The sequence below is a fragment of the Hipposideros armiger genome, unplaced genomic scaffold (genome assembly GCF_001890085.2).
Source record: "Hipposideros armiger isolate ML-2016 unplaced genomic scaffold, ASM189008v1 scaffold_326, whole genome shotgun sequence".
Taxonomy (NCBI): Eukaryota; Metazoa; Chordata; class Mammalia; order Chiroptera; family Hipposideridae; genus Hipposideros; species Hipposideros armiger.
This window is the reverse complement of record NW_017731676.1, coordinates 690,443-709,562: the sequence shown is the minus strand read 5'-3', so window position 1 is coordinate 709,562 and position 19,120 is coordinate 690,443. Positions and strand designations below refer to the sequence as shown.

The window sequence follows — 19,120 nt, the reverse complement described above, 5'->3', positions numbered from 1 at the left end:
AAAAAAAACTTGAGTTCAATAACTTTATGTAATACATTTTTTTCAACTTTCGGGCCCCAAAATTAAGATATGTCTTATACATGGGGAAATACGGTATATAACTGCCAGCCACAAATTTCCTCCATTTTAAATATTTGGAGTGGTTTCCAGGGAGTTTGAGTGGTAGATTTGTGACTAATCAACATATAGGTAAAAGTTGAAGAGTTTATGTAGAGCAGGTGGGTAAAAAGATTGGAGAATTGAGGATGGAACCCTGGGGAATGGCAATAGATAGAGGAAGCACAGTTTTTGCATGAGTCCAATATTTTTTTCTTCTTTTTTTTTTTTTTTAGTAGAACCAGAAAAATGTGATATCCACTTAAGTCCACTAGGAACCTTAGGTTTCACTTAGACCCAGCATTTCTCAGATGAGGTTTCTGAAGACAGAGAGATCAGGTCACCAGTTAGGTAATAGGACCAGATTTAACACCCAGAGCTGAGTTTTCTGTTTCCCGTCTACTGTCCTTGAGACACCATGCCTTTAGCTATTCTTTTGAACAGCATGAGATTTGGTATCATTCTCCTGGTTCAAGTCACTTGCCTTTACCTTGTGTGATGTTTGTACTTCAGTTTCTTTATATGGAAACCTAGTATATGGTATTATTTACCATCATAGGTCATTGTAACAATTAAATAAAAGTACTTAGAATAGTGTAATTAGGATAGTTACAATTATTGAGAAGTTGGTACAGTTCATGGTCATAAAGAATAACAGTGCTGAGATCTAAACACAATATTATGAGAGACAAGCCACTTCTTGTGAACCTGACAGATACTGATTATGTGTTTCCTAAAGTCAACTTTTTTTTTTTTACATTTGTAATGTCCTTACCATTTGTTTAATAAAACTAAATTTAATCGCAAATTAGGTTTTACTGTAGAAGTTAGTTAGGTCATTACGTTTTCTATAAAACGATTTTTACACTATTAGTTTCTTCTTAGCTCCATATATTTAAGAATCTCCATTGACTCAAATGAGCTTTCCTAATTTACTTTTTATTTGCATGATATTTTAAACAAAAAATGTTTTAAAATTTGAAGATTTTTTTTCCTGAGAAAGTCTTCTGAGTGAGTCTTTTTCCTGTTGTCATTCTCATTCTTTGTTTTCTTTTAAAATGTTTGTTCCCCCAAAACACTTAAGTATTAAATATGAATGAGGGAATTAGGAAATTGTTCAATGAAGTTACTAACTCATTCTAATTTAATAGATAACATAGATACTGATGACTTACTTCCTAGTGCGCTTGCAATTAGTACTTAGAAATTAACATTCATATTAAAAGAGAAACAAATCAAACACTTAGAGTGTAACATATAGATTCAACCAAAATCAGATATTGTAAATTTTAACTTACCTTCAGTGTCTGCTAGTCCCACTCCTACTCCCGGCTGTTTTATGGGCTCTTGTCCATTCTGCCCCATCTTCCCTCTATTTATAAAGAAAACAAAAGGTTATACTATATTCAGTTATGCTCTTCTAAGTGCACATGAGGAAGACAAGTTTGCAAAAATAAAATAATTTTATATATTCAGACCTGCAATAAATTACTTGAATGGCAAGTATAAACACAATAACATGACAGAAAATACTATATAATGTTATTTTTTCTAATGTGATAGTTTTTAAATTAAATTAACTGGGGTGACATTGGTTAGTAAAATTATATAGGTTTCAAGTGTACAATTCTATAATACATCATCTATATGTTGCATCATGTGTTCACCACCCAGAGTCAGTTCTCCTTCCATCACCATATATTTGACCCCCTTTTCCCTCCTCTCTCACCCCCTCCCCCCTTACCATTTGGTAACCACTAAACTGTTGTCTGTGTCTATGGCTTTTTGTTTGTTTGTTTTTCTTGACTGTTTGTTGCTTTCACATATGGAACATAAAATATGAGTGAAGTCATATGGTTCTTGATTTTTTTCTGTCTGACTTATTTCGCTTAGCATGATAATCTTAAGATCCATTCATGTTGTCACAAATGACAGTATTTCATCTTTTCTTATGGCACAATATTCCATTGTGTATATATACAACATCTTTATCCAATTATCTGTTGAAGGACACTGTTTGTTTCCATGTCTTGGCCACCATGAATAACGTTGCAATGAACATAGGAGTACATATATTTTTATGGATAAATGTTTTCAGATTTTTTGGGTAGATACCTAGAAGAGGGATTGCTGGGCCATATGGTAACTATATTCTTCAGTTTTTGAGGAGCCTCCATACTGTTTACCATAGTGTCTGTACTAATTTATATTCCGACAAATACTGTATGAGGGTTAGGTTTTCTCTACGGCCTCGTCAACACTTGTTATTGTTTGTCTTGTTGATAACAGCCATTCTAACAGGTATGAGGTGATACCTCATTGTGGTTTTGATCTGCATTTTTCTAATAGTGAGTGAAGTTGAGCATTTTTTTCACATGTCTGTTGGGAGAAGCGTCTGTTCAGGTCCTCTGCCCATTTTTTAAATTGTATACCATATTAATTTTAAAATGGGAACTTCTTTATAATTCCTACCTAGTTTAAATGAATACCACAAACTTCAGTGTCTTATTTGTTGCTTCATTTATCAAAGATCAGACCATTATGAAATTTTCACATTTTGCTTTAGAATTTGGGTTGTTCTTCTTTTTTTTTATTTCAAATTCAAGAAGTGAGAAGGTTTTTGTATCTTTACACTTTGTTAAGATGAATTATATAGATCTTTGATGAGAAGGGAAATTTTCAATTAACTTATAAAAATAATATTGTAATAACACAGATTTTTTTTTCTCTTAGTGGCTTCCTTATAGTTCCTTCCTGTGTTTTCAACTGTGTGCAGTGTATTGGCTTTTGAAGTCAGACTGCTTGGTTTCCACTTCAAGCTTTGCTGTTTCATGCTATGTGTCATCTAAGGTGAATCTATTTAATCTGGTAAAAACTACTTCTTCTCTTGTAATATAAGGATAGTAACATTAGCTACCATTGGTTATGAGAAAATCATATAGAAAAAAATATATAAAGTGCTTAACACAGTGTTTGAAACATCATAACATTCAATAACTATAAAGTGTTAATACACAGGTATGCATGTAATGGCTTTAGAATTCAGCTAGAGTTTGACACTTACTTTTAGTTTCAGCATCAAACTTTTTGGAAGACCAACTAAGTGAAGAATTCATGAGCACTACGGGTTCAGAATATTGATAATGTAGCAGCCAAAAGATTATAGGCCACTTCTTATTTCTTCAGTCAGAGGAAAGCTACATGGCATACAAAAGATTTTGGAATTGTCTTTTATGTACTTATAGAAGATGTTCTAAAAAAATGAAATAAAAATGCTTACGTGTTTAAAAGGGTTTACTAACAATTCTTACTTTCACAAAAATATTTGGTTTTGTGAACCCACTGAAAATGTAACCATACTTATTTCTTAAGAATTTAATGAGACTATACTACTGAAAGCAATCTACAGATTCAATGCACTCCTTATCAAAATACCAAAGGCATTTTCACAGACCTAGAACAAATAACCCTAACATTTATAAGGAACCACAAAAGGCCCCAAATAACCAAATCAATATTGAAAAAGAAGAGCCAAGTTGGAGGCATCACTCAACCTGATATCAAACTATACTATTAATACAAGGCTACAGTAACAAATTGATGGTTGTCAGATCTGGGGGAGTGATTAAGGGGGTAGGTGAAAAAGGTGAAAGAGATTAAGAACTACAAATTGCCAGTTATAAAAACAGTCACAGGGACATGAAATCCACCATATGGAATATAGTCAATAATATTGTAATAATTATGTATGGTGTCAGATGGGTACTAGACTAATCAGAGTGTTAATTTTGTAAGGTATGTAACTGTCTAATCACTATATTGTACATCTAAAATTAATATACTATTGTATGTCAATTATAACTGAAAAATTAAAAAAAAAATCCAATTATATCTTACTTGAAAACTGTTCTAAAGAGCCTTTTATCATTCTACTGAAAAGTATTCTGCACATAATGAAAGAGAAACAAATGTAAACTCAGAAATTATTTTATCTTGAAAGCCATTACACTGTTCCATGTTGACAATTCTAGGTCAAAGATTTAAATACATTTTTTAATTGTTATGTAAAAGACCAAGTGCATGCAGAAAGTGTTAGAAATTATATATATGTACATATAGACACATATAGACATATGTACATATGTGTATATATGTATATATAGTTGGCATCTGAATATATACAAAAAGTCTACTACAAAGCTACAATAATCAAAACAGTATGCTACTGGCATAAAAACAGATATATAGACCAATAGAATAGAACAGAGAGCCCAGAAATAAATCCTCACTTATATGATCAATTAATCCACGACAAACGAGACAATGATATGCAAGCAGTAAAGACAGTCTCTTTCATAAGTGGTATTGGTAAAACTGGACAGATATATGCAAAAAATGATGTTGGACCACTGTTTTACACCATGTGCAAAAATAAACTCTAAATGGATAAAAGACTTGAATGTTAGACCTGAAACAATAAAACTCATAGAAGAAAAGAGGCAGTAAACTCTTTGACATCGTTCTTAGCTATATCTTTTTGGATATATCTTCTTGAGCAAGTGAAACAAAAAGGAAGAATAAATAAATGGGGCTATATCAAACTAAAAAGTTTTTGCACAGCAAAGGAAACCATCAAGAAAATGAAAAGACCTACTGAATAGGAGAACATATTCACAAATGATACATCCAATAAGGAGTTAATATCCAAAAGTTATTAAGAACTCATATAACTTATACCAAAAAAAAACCCAAACAATCCTATTAAAAAATGGGCAGAGGACCTGGATAGACAGTTTTCCTAAGAGAACATACAGATGGCCAATAGACATATGAAAAGATGTTCAGTATCATTAATCATCAGGGAAGTGCAAATTAAAACCACCATGATATATCACCTCACACCTGTCAAATGGCCATCATTAATAAATCAACAGATATCAAGTACTGGTGAGGATGTAGAGAAAGGGAACCCTCATACATACATTGATGGGACTGTAAATTAATGTAGCCACCATGAAAAACAGTATGGAGATTCCTCAAAAAATTAAAAATAGAGGTGCCATATGATGCAGCAATTCTACTTCTGTATGCAGAGAAACAAAAACATTAATTTGAAAAGATATATACACTCCTATGTTCACTGCAGTATTATTTACAATATCCAAGGTATGGAAGTAACATAGATGTCCATCAATAAATAAGTGGATACAAAAGATGTGGTATACACACACACACACACACACACACACACACACTGGAACACAACATAGATGGATAGACATAGAGGGTATGCAGCTAAGTGAAATAAGTGAGACAAAGACAAATACTGTATGATCTCACCTATGTGTGGATTCTAAATGAATGAATGAATGAATGAATGAATAAACAAAATAAAAGAGAAACGGACCCATAGATATAAAAAGTAAGCTGATGCTTGCCAAAGGGGGTAGAAGTATAGGAGTATCATAGTGTTGAAGCCACTATCCTAGGAACAAAACAAAAACAAAAACAGAAACACTGTTTCTGTTTGTTACAGACTTTTCTGTAAGTCTATGCAGTCGTTTGATTCACATTGCTAAGTTTTTTTTGTTGTTGTTTTGTTTTCCCTGGAAAGGGTTAACTCAGAACCAAAAAAAAAAAAAAAACTGATTTAACAGTGCACAAAACTTCAGCGTGTATAATTGCTTTAGTGAGATTCAAGATAAGTAGTTTATAAGTTAAACACAAAAACCAAAACCAAAACCAAAAAAACAAACAAACCATTAACTCTTTTACAATTAGACAGGGAGAAAAGCTTAATAACTTGGTGGCATTCTCACCATTAGCAGTACACTGTACTAGTAGAAAGAGCCAAAACATACCATTACTGAGCCAAGCTCAGTAAAGTGAGGATTGTTTTAGTACTGCTAATCTAGCAGATGAGAATACTGACAAATTGCTATCCTATACTATGCCGAACTTTCACAAAATAATTATAATTTTTGGTAACTGTAATAAAATAAATTTTGATATTTTTTATTTGATCTTGAGTCATAGATTTTGTATTTTAATGGTGATAGTCAGTAGCAGTCTTTGCTTCTAGTGAAAACTGATTTTAACATTAGGTACTTTCCCAAAATGTGTATTAGGTGTATTTCTAAGATTATACAGAAAACTTTGCAGCATTATGAAGCCAAATGAAATACAAAGGAAATGTAACTGTGGGTCCTGTGAAAGATGCAATTTTTCTGAATTCCCAGTAAATAATCTTCAGCTCAGAACATTCTGACTACACAATTTGTAATTTATATTTGTTAATCAGTCACCAAATATGTATTGAGCACTTACGTTAGCCCAAGAAATAATGTGTTAGATGCAACAGGGCATATAAAAGAACTATCAAATACTGCTTTAAAACACATCCTATAATACTTTAAAAGATAGAATTATTTTGTGTGTGCTCATGTGGCAAAACAGGAAAATGGGAAAAAACAAAATTGGAATGTGGTGTATATGTAAAAAATACATAATCTAGTTTCACTTTGGACATTCAGATATTGAGGATAAAATATGGTTTACTCTCTGAAAGTTATAGCTTTATCATCAGTGTTAAGTTATTTATTTTGAAAAGTACAGATAAATTGAAAGGATGTTAAGTAATGTGTGGTACAAAATCTTTATGCTTTCATATTATATTATAATTTAGAGAGAGGCATTCAATGAATTTGCTGAAATTCTCTCAGTCAAACTGGGTCATCAGAGGTCAAGGGCTAATGCGATCAGACTCCTTTTAGAAATAATTTTCAATAAAAAAAACTGATTAAGTACAAATAACTCTACTGATCCATAGCCTAAGCCTCAAAAAAAAAAGAAAGAAAAGAAAAAGAAAATTGATGATCAAATAATTAAAGTAAGAAAAATATAACTTGAAAATCACAAAATAAACACATTTTTCACTTTAAAAATCCATTTTCCCCATTATTTTGCTTTTGTTAATTGAGCCATTATCTAAATAGTAATACTATTCTGGGGATCAAAAGGCAAAGATTTATAAAAACTGTGACATTAAAACAAAGAGAAATAGACGTTCCACTCTCAGAGAAGGCTTCACTCAACATTGGAGAATATGAAAAAGACCCTTTAACAAGGTTCCCAGACAGAGGTTCACAAGCTCTTTCTGAAAAAGACCAGATAATGGATGATTCGAACGGTTTCTGATGCAACTACTCAAGATTGCCCGTTAATGCACAATTAGGAACATATAAGCGAACGGGTGTGGCTGTGTTTCAATAAAACTTAATTTATGGACCCTGAAATTTCAATTTCGTATAATTTTCATGTGTCACGAAATGCTATTTTTCTGTTTTCTTTTTCTTTTTTTTCTTTTTCAATCGTTTAAACATTCAAAAGCCATTTTTAGCTCACAGATCTTACAAAATCAGGCGGCAGGCTGGATTCGCCCTGGCCTAGATTTTGGAGCTGGGTTGCCTGGTGGTGTTTGCGAAAACCCGGAAAACTAGTTGCTGGGGTGGAGAAGGGACGGAAGTTCAGGAAGTTTTGATTTTGATATTGGAACAGACATAACCTACATATTTATCTGGGATGCTGCTGAATTTTACCACCAATATGACTAAATCCATTCTAACGCATTCTAAACACAATCTGCTTTAGTTTGGCATTTGATTTGCAATGTGATTTTCTTGAGGCTTAACATATTACCAATGAACGTCACTTCAAGATTATCTACTCAGGGACTTATGTACTGCTTGCTATTTGTTCTAGAAAATATTGAAACACTTCAAAAATCTTCAATTCTAATTGTAGTGAGATTCATAGTTGAAAAATCATGAATAGCTTAATGTGTTATATCAATATATTTCAAATATGACATATGAGTTTTTTAAATGTTTCAATTTATCTGTATCTCAAATACCAATAATGTGGGTTTTTTTTTGGTGATTATGTGATTAAAGCATGATTCAGGCATGGCTAAGTTATTTTAGCGTTTTTTTCTCTTAAATACAGATTAATTAAGTAGTCCTGGTAGTGACCCACATTCATCCTTAGAATTAACTAAATTAATCCAGTCTTTCCTGAACAGTCTATTTCTTTTATGTGGGTATGAACAGTTGAAGTGCTTCAGGGACAATGACTCAGAACGGATAATTATGTAGTTATTTCCTGTTCAATGCTAAGAAAAACTTACTCATAATGCTGTTAGCTTTGTAATGAGAAAAAAAGAGCCACTTACATCCTTGGAATAGGAAATAGATTAGTCTCCCCTGCAGTGGTGCTGCTGCCTTCACTGTCCACGCTATACCCACTGCCAAAGCTGCTGCCCGAGGAGCCGGTGGACACGGAGCTTTCTGCAGGCCGGTGATTGGTAGGCTTGGCTGCATGGTGTGGGAAGAGTCAACATCACAGTCAATCAGTGATACTCCTATGAATCTCCAAATGCATCATTATGCGTTTTCTTCATTTGCATGTATAAGGAAACAGCTCTAGCAAGAATTCCACACTCCTTAACCTGCCTTTCATTTTCTTTTCCTTAACCAATAACCCACAGAAGCAACGCTAACATACTTGATTGCTTTTCTTGGACATAAAGGAAAAATCAGTCATGTTTAGGGATAAACCATTATATTTTTAGACTGAGTTAAATAGTATGCAACTGTTCTATTAATAGTATCTGTGGCATATTTGTACAGTATTGCAATAATGGTATGGCAAACAAATACGATTTTTGGCTATTTCATGGAGAAAGGAGTTTAGAAAGATTGGGTAGATAGAAATAGCAGGATAAGGACAATTTCTTAGTTATTTTCCATATTAATAACTAGTAATCTGTTTTTCTCTTGAGAAGTGAAGATGCAAAATAGAATAGATAATTTCAAGACGTGATTAAAAATTCTGTGCTTATTTGTATGTTGCTCTACCAACTATCTGACCCAGCTGGTTATTCAATTTGAAGACATTTGTTTCCTTTTAGGCATTTCTTACTTGATGACTGGGACTTGTTTTAAAAATTTCATGAGTTTGAGTTTTTGGATGTAAGCATTCATATTTCCATAGAAACAATTCTGTGTTGTAATTATGCAGAAGTATAGTACTAATGTTGTTAGTAGAGTTCTAGATTAGTGGAGCTCTAGGTTAAAGAAGAGAAGGCAAGTGTTTCCTTATTTTTGCAGAGGAAAGCTTCTCAAGGCAACTTTTTGAAATTGTTATTTATCTTCAGCGGTATGGTCAGAGCATGAGCCTTGATCATATTGATGTGGTTTGGAATCCCAACTCATTCTGGAGTAAATCTATGAAGTCTCAGTTTCCTCATTAGAATATAATGGGGTCAATAATTGTCTATCTCATTAAGTTTATGACTATGAGGAGTGAGATAAAGCAAGAGCCCAGTGCTTTACTCTTTTCCATGTTCCACATACCCCCAACCTCTTTTTTAGGGCTCTATCGTCAGCAACTGTTCTTCGAGTGTTGACATCTTGATTGGCATCTCTAGTGTCTTTGAGTGTACGAGTCCCTGACAATGATTTTGCCTCGAGTCTCTTCTAAGGCTACAAAACTATGATTCTCTCCTCTGTAAACACATCTCTGTTCAATCAGGAGTTTTTTAAACATTTGGATAGATTCACACTACTGTGTGAATAGTTGAAAATTGTTTAATGACCCTAAGATATCTATTTTCTTAAGGATCTATGCACACACACAATGACTTCTGGGGTGGCGGAATTTGAATATAATCATTATAATCAAATAAGTAAAAACCATAGACCTTGTGAGGGAAACCTTTTGAGGGCAGGCAAACCATCATCACAGTAGTCAGGATCAAGTCTTGCAAAAGTTACAGCTTTTCCCCATTTCTTTCCCTCTTTCATTTCAGGACAATGGATTTTTATAATATCTATGTCAGTGACAGTAACTCACTTTTTCAGAATAGTAAAAAAGAAAGAAATGTTTACTAGTCATTATGTATCAGGTGTCTATAAGTTGGCAATAGATATTTAGAAAAAGGCTTGAATCCTGTTAAATAGCCAGTGACCAATGAATTACTAGTAACCCATAGAACTAGATTTGCAAAAACAGAATGAGTTATAATGTTTGTTTAATATTTTCTTCACTTTATGTAGAAGAAACCTAGATAGTGTATTTAATGTTAGAAAATAATTTTTAAAAGAGTAACTTAAAAATATAAAGGTAATATGACTGTGATATAAAATTACAAACATGTATAAAGTAAATTGAACTGTATAATCAAGCACATGAGTCAGATTAATCAATTGATTGTAAACAAAGGTAAGCTGTCACACTTCTTGATTGGCATTATATAATCCAACCAAAAAGAGTATTAATAGTTTTTGGTATGATACTGAATTAAAAAAAATTAATTTCATCAACTAGAAAATCTCAACATACTAATTTCAAAGACAAACCTTAATATACATTAATTTTAAATCTATTTTTACTAAATTAAAACTATTTTCATCCAAGAGCAATCACACAATGTATCAGAATAGCTACATTATAGAAAGGATGTCATATTTACATTTAAAACTATTCAATCTTTCGTGAACTTTGATTTTGCCTGATGCAATTTCTAGTTCTAGTCCCCTTCTGGGGAACTTGAGATGTGTACAGAATGCAAAACAGAAGAAGGGAAGAAGGCTAGAAATAAATTTAAGAAAAGAGGTTTTTCCGTCTTGTCTAGGTGAATAGAAATCTCATTTGGAAAGCCCATGCAAGTGCTGTCAGTTTAAAAGCAAACAAATAATATTTTATAAGAAATATAAAAGGAAAGAAAACCAAATCTATGGAACATATACATATATTGGGATAAGTCTCAGTTTACCTAACATCTTTGTAAAATAAAATTGAGTGTAAGGTTGAGTCTAAAAAATTTTGAGTAACTAGAAGTTAGGTGATTAATTCAAATGAATCTAGATGTTTCACAATACCTTAACAAAACATCTGGTGTTGATTTAATTTATTTTTCTTATCCTGGTATGTGAGTGTAGGGTAGAATTAGATAGACTGACATTTGGTTAGTTGCTGCAAATAAATTCAGTTAAAATGCAGAATGGACCTTGCTTTGTACTGGGCTATATCTACACAGGGAAAGCAGTTTCAGTCAGATTCCTTAGTTTGCCTCTCCAAGCCCTTTATCTTCTGCTCCTTCAGAATGTATGCCCCATCCTTCTCCTTCCCATGGAAGCCCTCTCAGATCATTCACTCTGGTTCCCTTTGGTTTGGCTTTCTTTCTCCTGAGAGTTAGCTGAGGCTGTTCTTTCCAATTTCTCCATGTTCTTTCTCCATGATAGGCTTCTTAAAAGCTTATCCTGGAACTATGCTGAAGCAATATTTAATGAAATAATAACAGTAAAGTGAATAATTCTTTCTCTTAACCAAACAACAAAAACATCTGAAAAATTTAGTAATATTTCACTTTTTATCAAGCTGTGTTTTATACAAGTCATAAATCTCTCATCAACACCATGTGATATGGGAGGGTTTTATTTTATTTTATTTTTGTCCTTACATTTCTGTCATGGAAAACTTTGGGTAATCCCATTTTTTTTGTAGGTTTAAAAACCAGAATGCAACTTTAATCTATCATACTATATAGAAACATGTGACCACTCAACCAAATGTTTTGTTTTCCCAATCCCCACAGAACTGGTTTGATTGAAAGAAATATTTAACTAAGCCCAGGACAGCATAGCTTTGTGAACTTAAAAGAGTTCATAGCAGACCATGGGTATTATATATACGTAAATATTTATTGGAATGACAATAGAAAATAGTATGTATAGTAATGGTCCATGGCAGCCACCAGAGGATGCTATTACAGGCACTGGTACAAGAGCTAATTTCACCTCTAGGTACACAGGCAGCTGGTGCGCTCTGGTTCATATGTAAGTGTAATTTCTCCATGTCTTTCTATGTTCCTAAAGGAAGTAGCATTTTAAAACATTAACACTAAATATGAATTTTCATCATTTTATGATTTCAAAACTAACACTTCAAAAATATTCTACCTTTGCTTTACTCTTCCCTTTCTTTTAATCAGAGTTTCAGAGATCATGGACCTATTAGGCTCGTGTATATTATATGCTTGTGTATTACATATGAGAAATGCTTATTTTACGGAAGCTTTGCGGTTTATTTCATAATAAAACATTTTTGGAGGCTATGTTTTTGTGTGTACTTTCTTTGTGAATTCATATTTGTACTATCAAGTACCAACTAGAAGATGTATGCAATAAATATCCGATAGAATAAGCCCTCTGCCCTAGAGAAATAAATCCTAGAATGTGGAATCATTTTAGTGACTCAATTACTGAGGGGGCATTTCAGGTAAACAATTTTATCTTCTGTGAGGCAATTCAGTCTGCTTTAAATTATTTTTTGACCTCTTCATTTGCTTCAGATGATTAGGCATCATTTTGTTTTATTACTCCACTGTGGCTAACCTTAATTAAACCTGATAGTGTGTCTTTGACTGTACATCTGTCTTCAATTAGTTTGCTCTGTTGTTTTTTTCCCCCTCTATAACAGTACTTAAAAATGCAGAACTATCACCATCCCTACCACACGATGGCAGCACTATGCTCAAAGTCTGCAGATCAGAATATAATTATAATTGTGAAACCATGGGGGGAAAAACGCTGGTAGGGACTCTTAGAGATAACCTGCTCCTGACCCATATCTTGCCTATAGAAAAACTGAGCCCTGGAAAGATTAAGTGACATGTTCCAGTTTACACACTAATTAATGAGAGAAACAATCAAAACTGAAAAATGCTAATCCACTTTTCTATCACATCCAGTTATCTCAAATTAAGAAGGTGAGATCTGTGCCTACCTCAGAATTCAGTGCTTGGAATGTATAAAGCCTTGCTGCCTTTGATGACCCATGATTATTTCATATCGTTGGTCCAGCTCAAAGCTATTTCCAAATATTTCAGGAATAATGTAGGTAGCCTGTAATTTCCCAAATTACTTGGTTGATACAGTATTGATAGTATCTTCATAGATCCAGACTATGGGATTTAAGATCAACTACTTGAAATTAAGAGAAATCAATGACTAATTCTTCTGTTTATCCTAATAATTTAGTGACAGAACTGAAATAACCAACGGGCTATTTTAGAAATTATATATATATAGCATTTTTTTTGTTTGTTTTTCGTTTTTGTTTTTTTCTTTCTTTAGCTAGCTTTAACTTCAACTTAGCTGGTATTTACTTAGTGACCTGTTTTGCTTTCTCTCTGTTGCAACTGCCCATTTTTATCTGTTATTATTGCTGTTGTTTTTGTTATTTTTACTAAAGAGATTTTGTAGTTTTATCTCATTTGTTGATTTGTTGTGAATATGTACCTAAAAATGACAGGTTTTAAGTTCCATTTTTACCAGCATTATTTGGTAGGTTTTCCCTTGATTTATGTCCAATCATATTTTCTTATGTTTCCTATTACAATTCAGGGGTATTAATTCAAGGACATTCGAAGTTTAATTTTTTTTTCTAAATTTACTTCAGCACTCTTATTATCCAGTTTGGAAAGATTTAAAAGAAAAATCAAACACTAGAAAAATGGACTAGGTAGTTTCAATACAGCTATTTGTAGGAGTGTTTACACACTCCTACAAAAGTTTTCACAAATAAAATTACTGAAAATAGATAAGTGACTTCTGTATCCGTCATTTGTAAACTTTGGAGGGGGGCATTGAAATATTTTTTAAAATGACAAATCATTGGTTAAAAAAACAAAGATATCACAAAGTTATAATAAACCATGAGAAATGGAATGTTGCAGCATCCTTTTTCCTCATAAAAAATCAAAATATGTCCGTTAATACATTCCATATTCACATAGTAGCTTCTTTCTGAGACGGGGACGGAGAGGAGAGTTCTCTATTCGCCATGTGTCAGGAAACGTGGTAAAGCTCAGTCACGTGCACTGTCTGCCCTCTCCATCCTCTTTGGCTTTATGACTGATTTTTAAAGATATTTTCATGATCAATTCAATCTGGTTTTATCTAATACTATCAGTAATTTGCAGGTATTTCCCATACTCACTAACCATCCAGTCTCTAACTTTGCAGATAATGGGATCAATGATCACTTCAGGGGTCAGAAGTAATAGTGTATAACTTCAGTATAAATAGGTGCTTGGAATTGAGAGTAAAGTTAAGTTTAACTAATAACATGGTAGAAAAGAGTTTTTCTTATATAAACATAATATGTGCTGCTCAGTATACTACAATCCTTTCATTTATGCTACAATGTTACCTTTTAAGTACATCTTCCTTTTTCAAGGTGTTTTTGGTTCAAAACTGGTATTAGAAGTCATTTAAAGTAAATACAGTTTAATTGGGGACTGTAATTTCATAGTAAACAATGGAGACAAGTTTGATTAAGACATTATCATAATGGAAATTCAGAAAGTAAATTCATTTTATCCTTAATAAATGTAGGCAACCATTCCAGCTATGTCCAAATATACAAAGAATTTATCAAGTGCCAAGTTTTGGTTTTGTGCTCAAGAACGCTTGCACATTGTTATAACACAATAAAGATCTTGATCTTTAAAAGATTAAAAGTAGGGGAAATAATACTTGAAAGAAAAAATATTCAATATCGATATCAGGTTTTCAAGGGCAACTCAATTTTTCAATATTCATTTCATTTTCATTTGAAGCAGCGGTATTCTCTCTCTTGCAGTTTGCTTGCAAAACATGCAGGACTTTTAAATGGAAAGTAATTATAGAAATGATCAGTTTTGAAAAATGTTCTTACATAATCCTGAAATTGGTCACTTAGATTATGAATACTGAGATAACAAGGATATTGTCCTTAAATGGAATCCAAAGTTTGATTTATAAAAAAACCCTGCCCACAGGAAATAAATTTCCAGTATAAATACTAATATAAATAATAGCAGACTGATTTATATGGATCATTCTACAACAAACATCAAATGTTATTTTTCATATCATTGAAATGTAGTCAATGGCCACAAAGTAAAAAGGAGTTTGGATAATTATTTGATAAATGCATGTCCGGTCCTATGGGATCTAACCTCTCTAGTTAATTTCATTGATCTCTCTACCTCCTCCAAATAGATCATTTTCAAATACTTTTCTATCCTCCTGCAGTTAATGATGTCCCAGTGGACTGTAAAGATGGTTAGTGAGTCATAATAAATAGAACAAAATACAGTTATATTTCCAGATATTTCTAAACATGATGATGTTTAGTTGCATAAAAACTTAAGGCAATGACTACTTGGATTTATCTTTTTCAATCTCAGTTGAAGGCAGGCAAACCTCACGCTTCCTCATTCTTCATAATTCTTCCTGGATATCTTTAATTGATTATTCGATAAAAATTACTAGGGTGGAGGATTCACAGGGACAGTGATTTCTGTCTATTTTGTTCACTGCCGTGTCACTAACACTTTGCACAGGTTGTGGAACATATAAAATTCATTAAAAAACAAACAAATGTACTTATGAATGTAAATGAAAAACTAATATAGGTAATTCAGGTAATATTTTCTATAAGTGATAAATACATGTTTTCAAAATTCTCTTTTTAGCTTTACTTAAAAATATGCTAAATTATATACTTGAAAATTAGAGGATCAAGAATTTGGTAAGAAGAAGCAATTTTTCCTCAAATTTGAATCAAAGTGATGATCTCCAGTTTTTCTATAGTTATTTATGCCAGCACAATTAATTTGCAGTATATAGGTCCAGTAATAGAGATAATGCAATAGGAAATAAAACAAGTAATTTATAAACAATTGCTTGCCCAATGCATTTTATCTTCAAGATAAGCACACAAATAAAATTTATTCTGTCTTTATAATACTACCTTCTCACCCCATGTTAGGTTGGGAACAGCTTATTTAAAGCTGATAGGAAACTTACCAGTCATATTTTGAAAGTAAGAAGTAATGAATATAGACATATAATTATAATTTAATCTAAATTATTCCCAATAAAATATTTTGAATAAAAATATAAAATGAAAAATTGCTATTGGTCAATTTTAATAATTATAAATTAACATTAAATGAGCAAGGAAAGAAGGTGTTCTGAAATGTGATATAAAGGATATAAGGAATACATAGTTTAGAGACAAATATAATAATTATCTCATGGAAGAAACCTCTAATTATCCAATGCCTTTGGCTACTAGAAAAAATTTGATTGTGCCTAGGTAGGGATCAGTGGCTCTTAAACATTTTGATTTCAAGACCCCCTTCACATTTTAAAAATTATTGAATTCCCTAAGAACTTTGTTTTATGTGAGCTATATCTATCCATATTTATCATATTCAAAATTAAGAAAATTTAAAATAACCAAGAAGTACATTTTCTATTAGCCATCAAAGCAATGTTGTTCTGACATCACATGTAAATGCAAGAAAACGCCACTATACAGTTGAGAATTAACAACAGTGAAAAAGGCAAATAACATCTTAATATTTCTAAGAATATTTTCACCTCATAAACCACTAAAAGGGTTTCTGCAACATACAGGGGTCAAGGGGCACTTTGAGAATTACTGATTCAGATCTACAGTGATAGAAATGAAGTATTAACTGTGAAAATGAAGACAAACCAATTAGCCCCAGCTTTTTTTGACAGTCATCTGAAACCACTATATACATGATAATCAATCTATGGTATCTTTTATTTTTATACTAAAAAAAAATCAAGTTGTTAGCCTTTTATGAAGATATTTATCATTATTGATACTATTATCCTTTTTAACCTTTCTAAGTTTCTTCAGAAGTTGCTCCCTCCAGAACTTCACAACTCTAGAGTATTAGGTCTGAATTAAAAATTATATGTATCATAACAATTTGCTTTTGTTTTATTTTTGCTTAAAAATTACTTATAGTATGCAGAAATCCAGAGTAAATAATGATATTTGGAAGTCATAAAGTGATGCAAGTTCTTCCCAAAAGGGTTTTTTTTCTACATAACATCTTTTTCATTTTCTTGTACATTAATAGTTCGATGGAGCCAAAGTAGTAATTCAATAGTTACTCTATGAAATGTCATTAGCAATGAGAATTCTTTACAACAAACTGAAACTGAAAGTACATAATATAGGAATTTGAATGATATAGAATAAAAATTCATTTCTATATTTACATAGATTCCAAGCTTATTTTACAGAGTCAAATAAAATTATAAGATGACCTATATACTTTCAAATCGTGTGGTTTTCAATTGGTAATGAGGAAAAGCAAATTCTCCTTCTGTATTCTTTTAAGAGCAAATACAGAAGAAATTTTATTCTATTGTCTTTCTTATATGTTTAAAAATAGAACCAATGTTCCTGATTCTTATCAAGCATTTTCTTCTCAAAAATTCTGTTCTTGTTACCTCAATATCAATATTTTGATTAGTTTCTGTTTAAATTATCAATTAGCCAATTAATTTTTATCTTTCAGTATCTTAAAATACACTGAGGTGTAAGCTGTGATTATATCTATAGTATTCCTATTCATTTAAAAAAACTCAGCATCCCAATCAAAATTCTTTTTTTACAATAAAAATTCTATATTTCTGATATAGTGCTTTCATTTAAAATCCATTAGTGTTTTATTTGCTCCTCAATAAAGGATATTTTTTCCAATCTACCTCAGTACACATGAAGATTACTATCATCCTATCCCATATCCATAGGTTCCCCCTCCCTCCAAAAAATTATCCTGTATAGTGAAGAATGGGTGAAAATATCATGATTTTGTATAATGTAATACATGTAGATGAAAAGAGGAAAAAAAATCAACTAATTCTTGGTGAGATATCCGGATTTAGGAAATACTGTTAAGTAGCCAGATAATGCCTGTGGAATTCATCTGTCTCTCTTTAGGTAGCATTTCCCCGATTCCATGATTCCTCCATCCCTCCTACCAAGGTTATAATGTTCCCAGACCCATGCTCCTATTGTCCCCTCTGTTTAGGGTCCCACACGTGTCCCCACCAGCCTTCTTATGCTCCATGCTTCTCATTTTTCCTTCATCAGCATTTGTCTGTCTCATTTCCTCAGGGTACTGCTCTCTAGTGGTAATTTTTTTAAATTAACTTTTTGAAAATGATTTCCTAGAGCCCAAAGTACAATAATTTGCATTTTAAAAATTAAGTTTAACTTTGTTAAAGATGTGTCATAAATAGAATTTAAAGGACTTTGGATGTTAAAATTAGGCCTTTCTCTTCTTCTCAGATCATGTATTTGTAGTCACATCTAATTATATAGGTCCATAGCTAGACCATTGGGCTAAGGCACAACAATATTGAATACAAGTTTAATATTTCGATAGTCCAGTTGGTCTTGCTAATCATGTCAGATGAAATTAACATGTAAATCCCCAGTGTGAATCAGACATACTTTATGTGGATGGCTCCATGCAGACCCATGGCTACTACTGAAAAGAACAAAAACTATCCATTGTGGTAGGTCAGTGGATTCACCTTTGTGAATGAAGGTCTGTAAACAAGAGAAAGTGTCATATGGTCAAAGTTATTCATTTACTGTCTGTGACTCTGTATGTATTGAAGAGACATTTCTGGCAATAAATGTTAGGTGACTACAGAAAGAGTTGACAATGCATAATCAATCACTCTAAGAAAATGGAAACTATTAAAAAAAAAAAAAACTTTAGAAGAGAATTTTGATTTTCACAGACACCAAAGAAAACCCTCGCTTCCAGAGAAACAGGCATAGAAGTTTGAAAGCTGAAATTATCCAATTTGATTCTCTCAGATTTTGTTGGATGTTTGCTGTGTCACATCATTACAGTTTCAATTTTTTTATATTAAACTATCCAAGTTTTTTTTTTAAATGAACACATTGAAATGAATACGGTAAATCTGTTTTTTATTACCCTGTTACAAATTTTACAAAGGACTTCACCTCTAAACAAACTCATTCTGATTTCTCTTCTCTTTGACTTCCCTTTTGGACCCTCTCTCTCCCAAAAATAAAGAATGCTAAATTCCTTCTGACCAAAAGTGAC

At 32.2% G+C, this 19,120-nt stretch overlaps 1 protein-coding gene across 6 annotated transcripts in view; it reads right to left on the bottom strand.

The window, feature by feature from the left end:
- The window catches only part of PCLO (piccolo presynaptic cytomatrix protein), a 409,380-nt gene that overhangs the window by 51,216 nt on the left and 339,044 nt on the right, over window positions 1–19,120 (bottom strand). For 5 of the 6 annotated variants that reach the window (XM_019660711.1, XM_019660712.1, XM_019660710.1 and 2 more), the window contains 2 exons: window positions 8,327–8,468; window positions 1,395–1,468 (listed from right to left, as the gene is read on the bottom strand). In XM_019660711.1, coding sequence (XP_019516256.1) covers window positions 1,395–1,468; window positions 8,327–8,468 — 216 coding nt within the window. Of the gene's footprint in view, window positions 1–1,394; window positions 1,469–8,326; window positions 8,469–17,464; window positions 18,592–19,120 lie in introns of those variants that run through there. The other variant, XM_019660714.1, reaches the window with a different exon arrangement.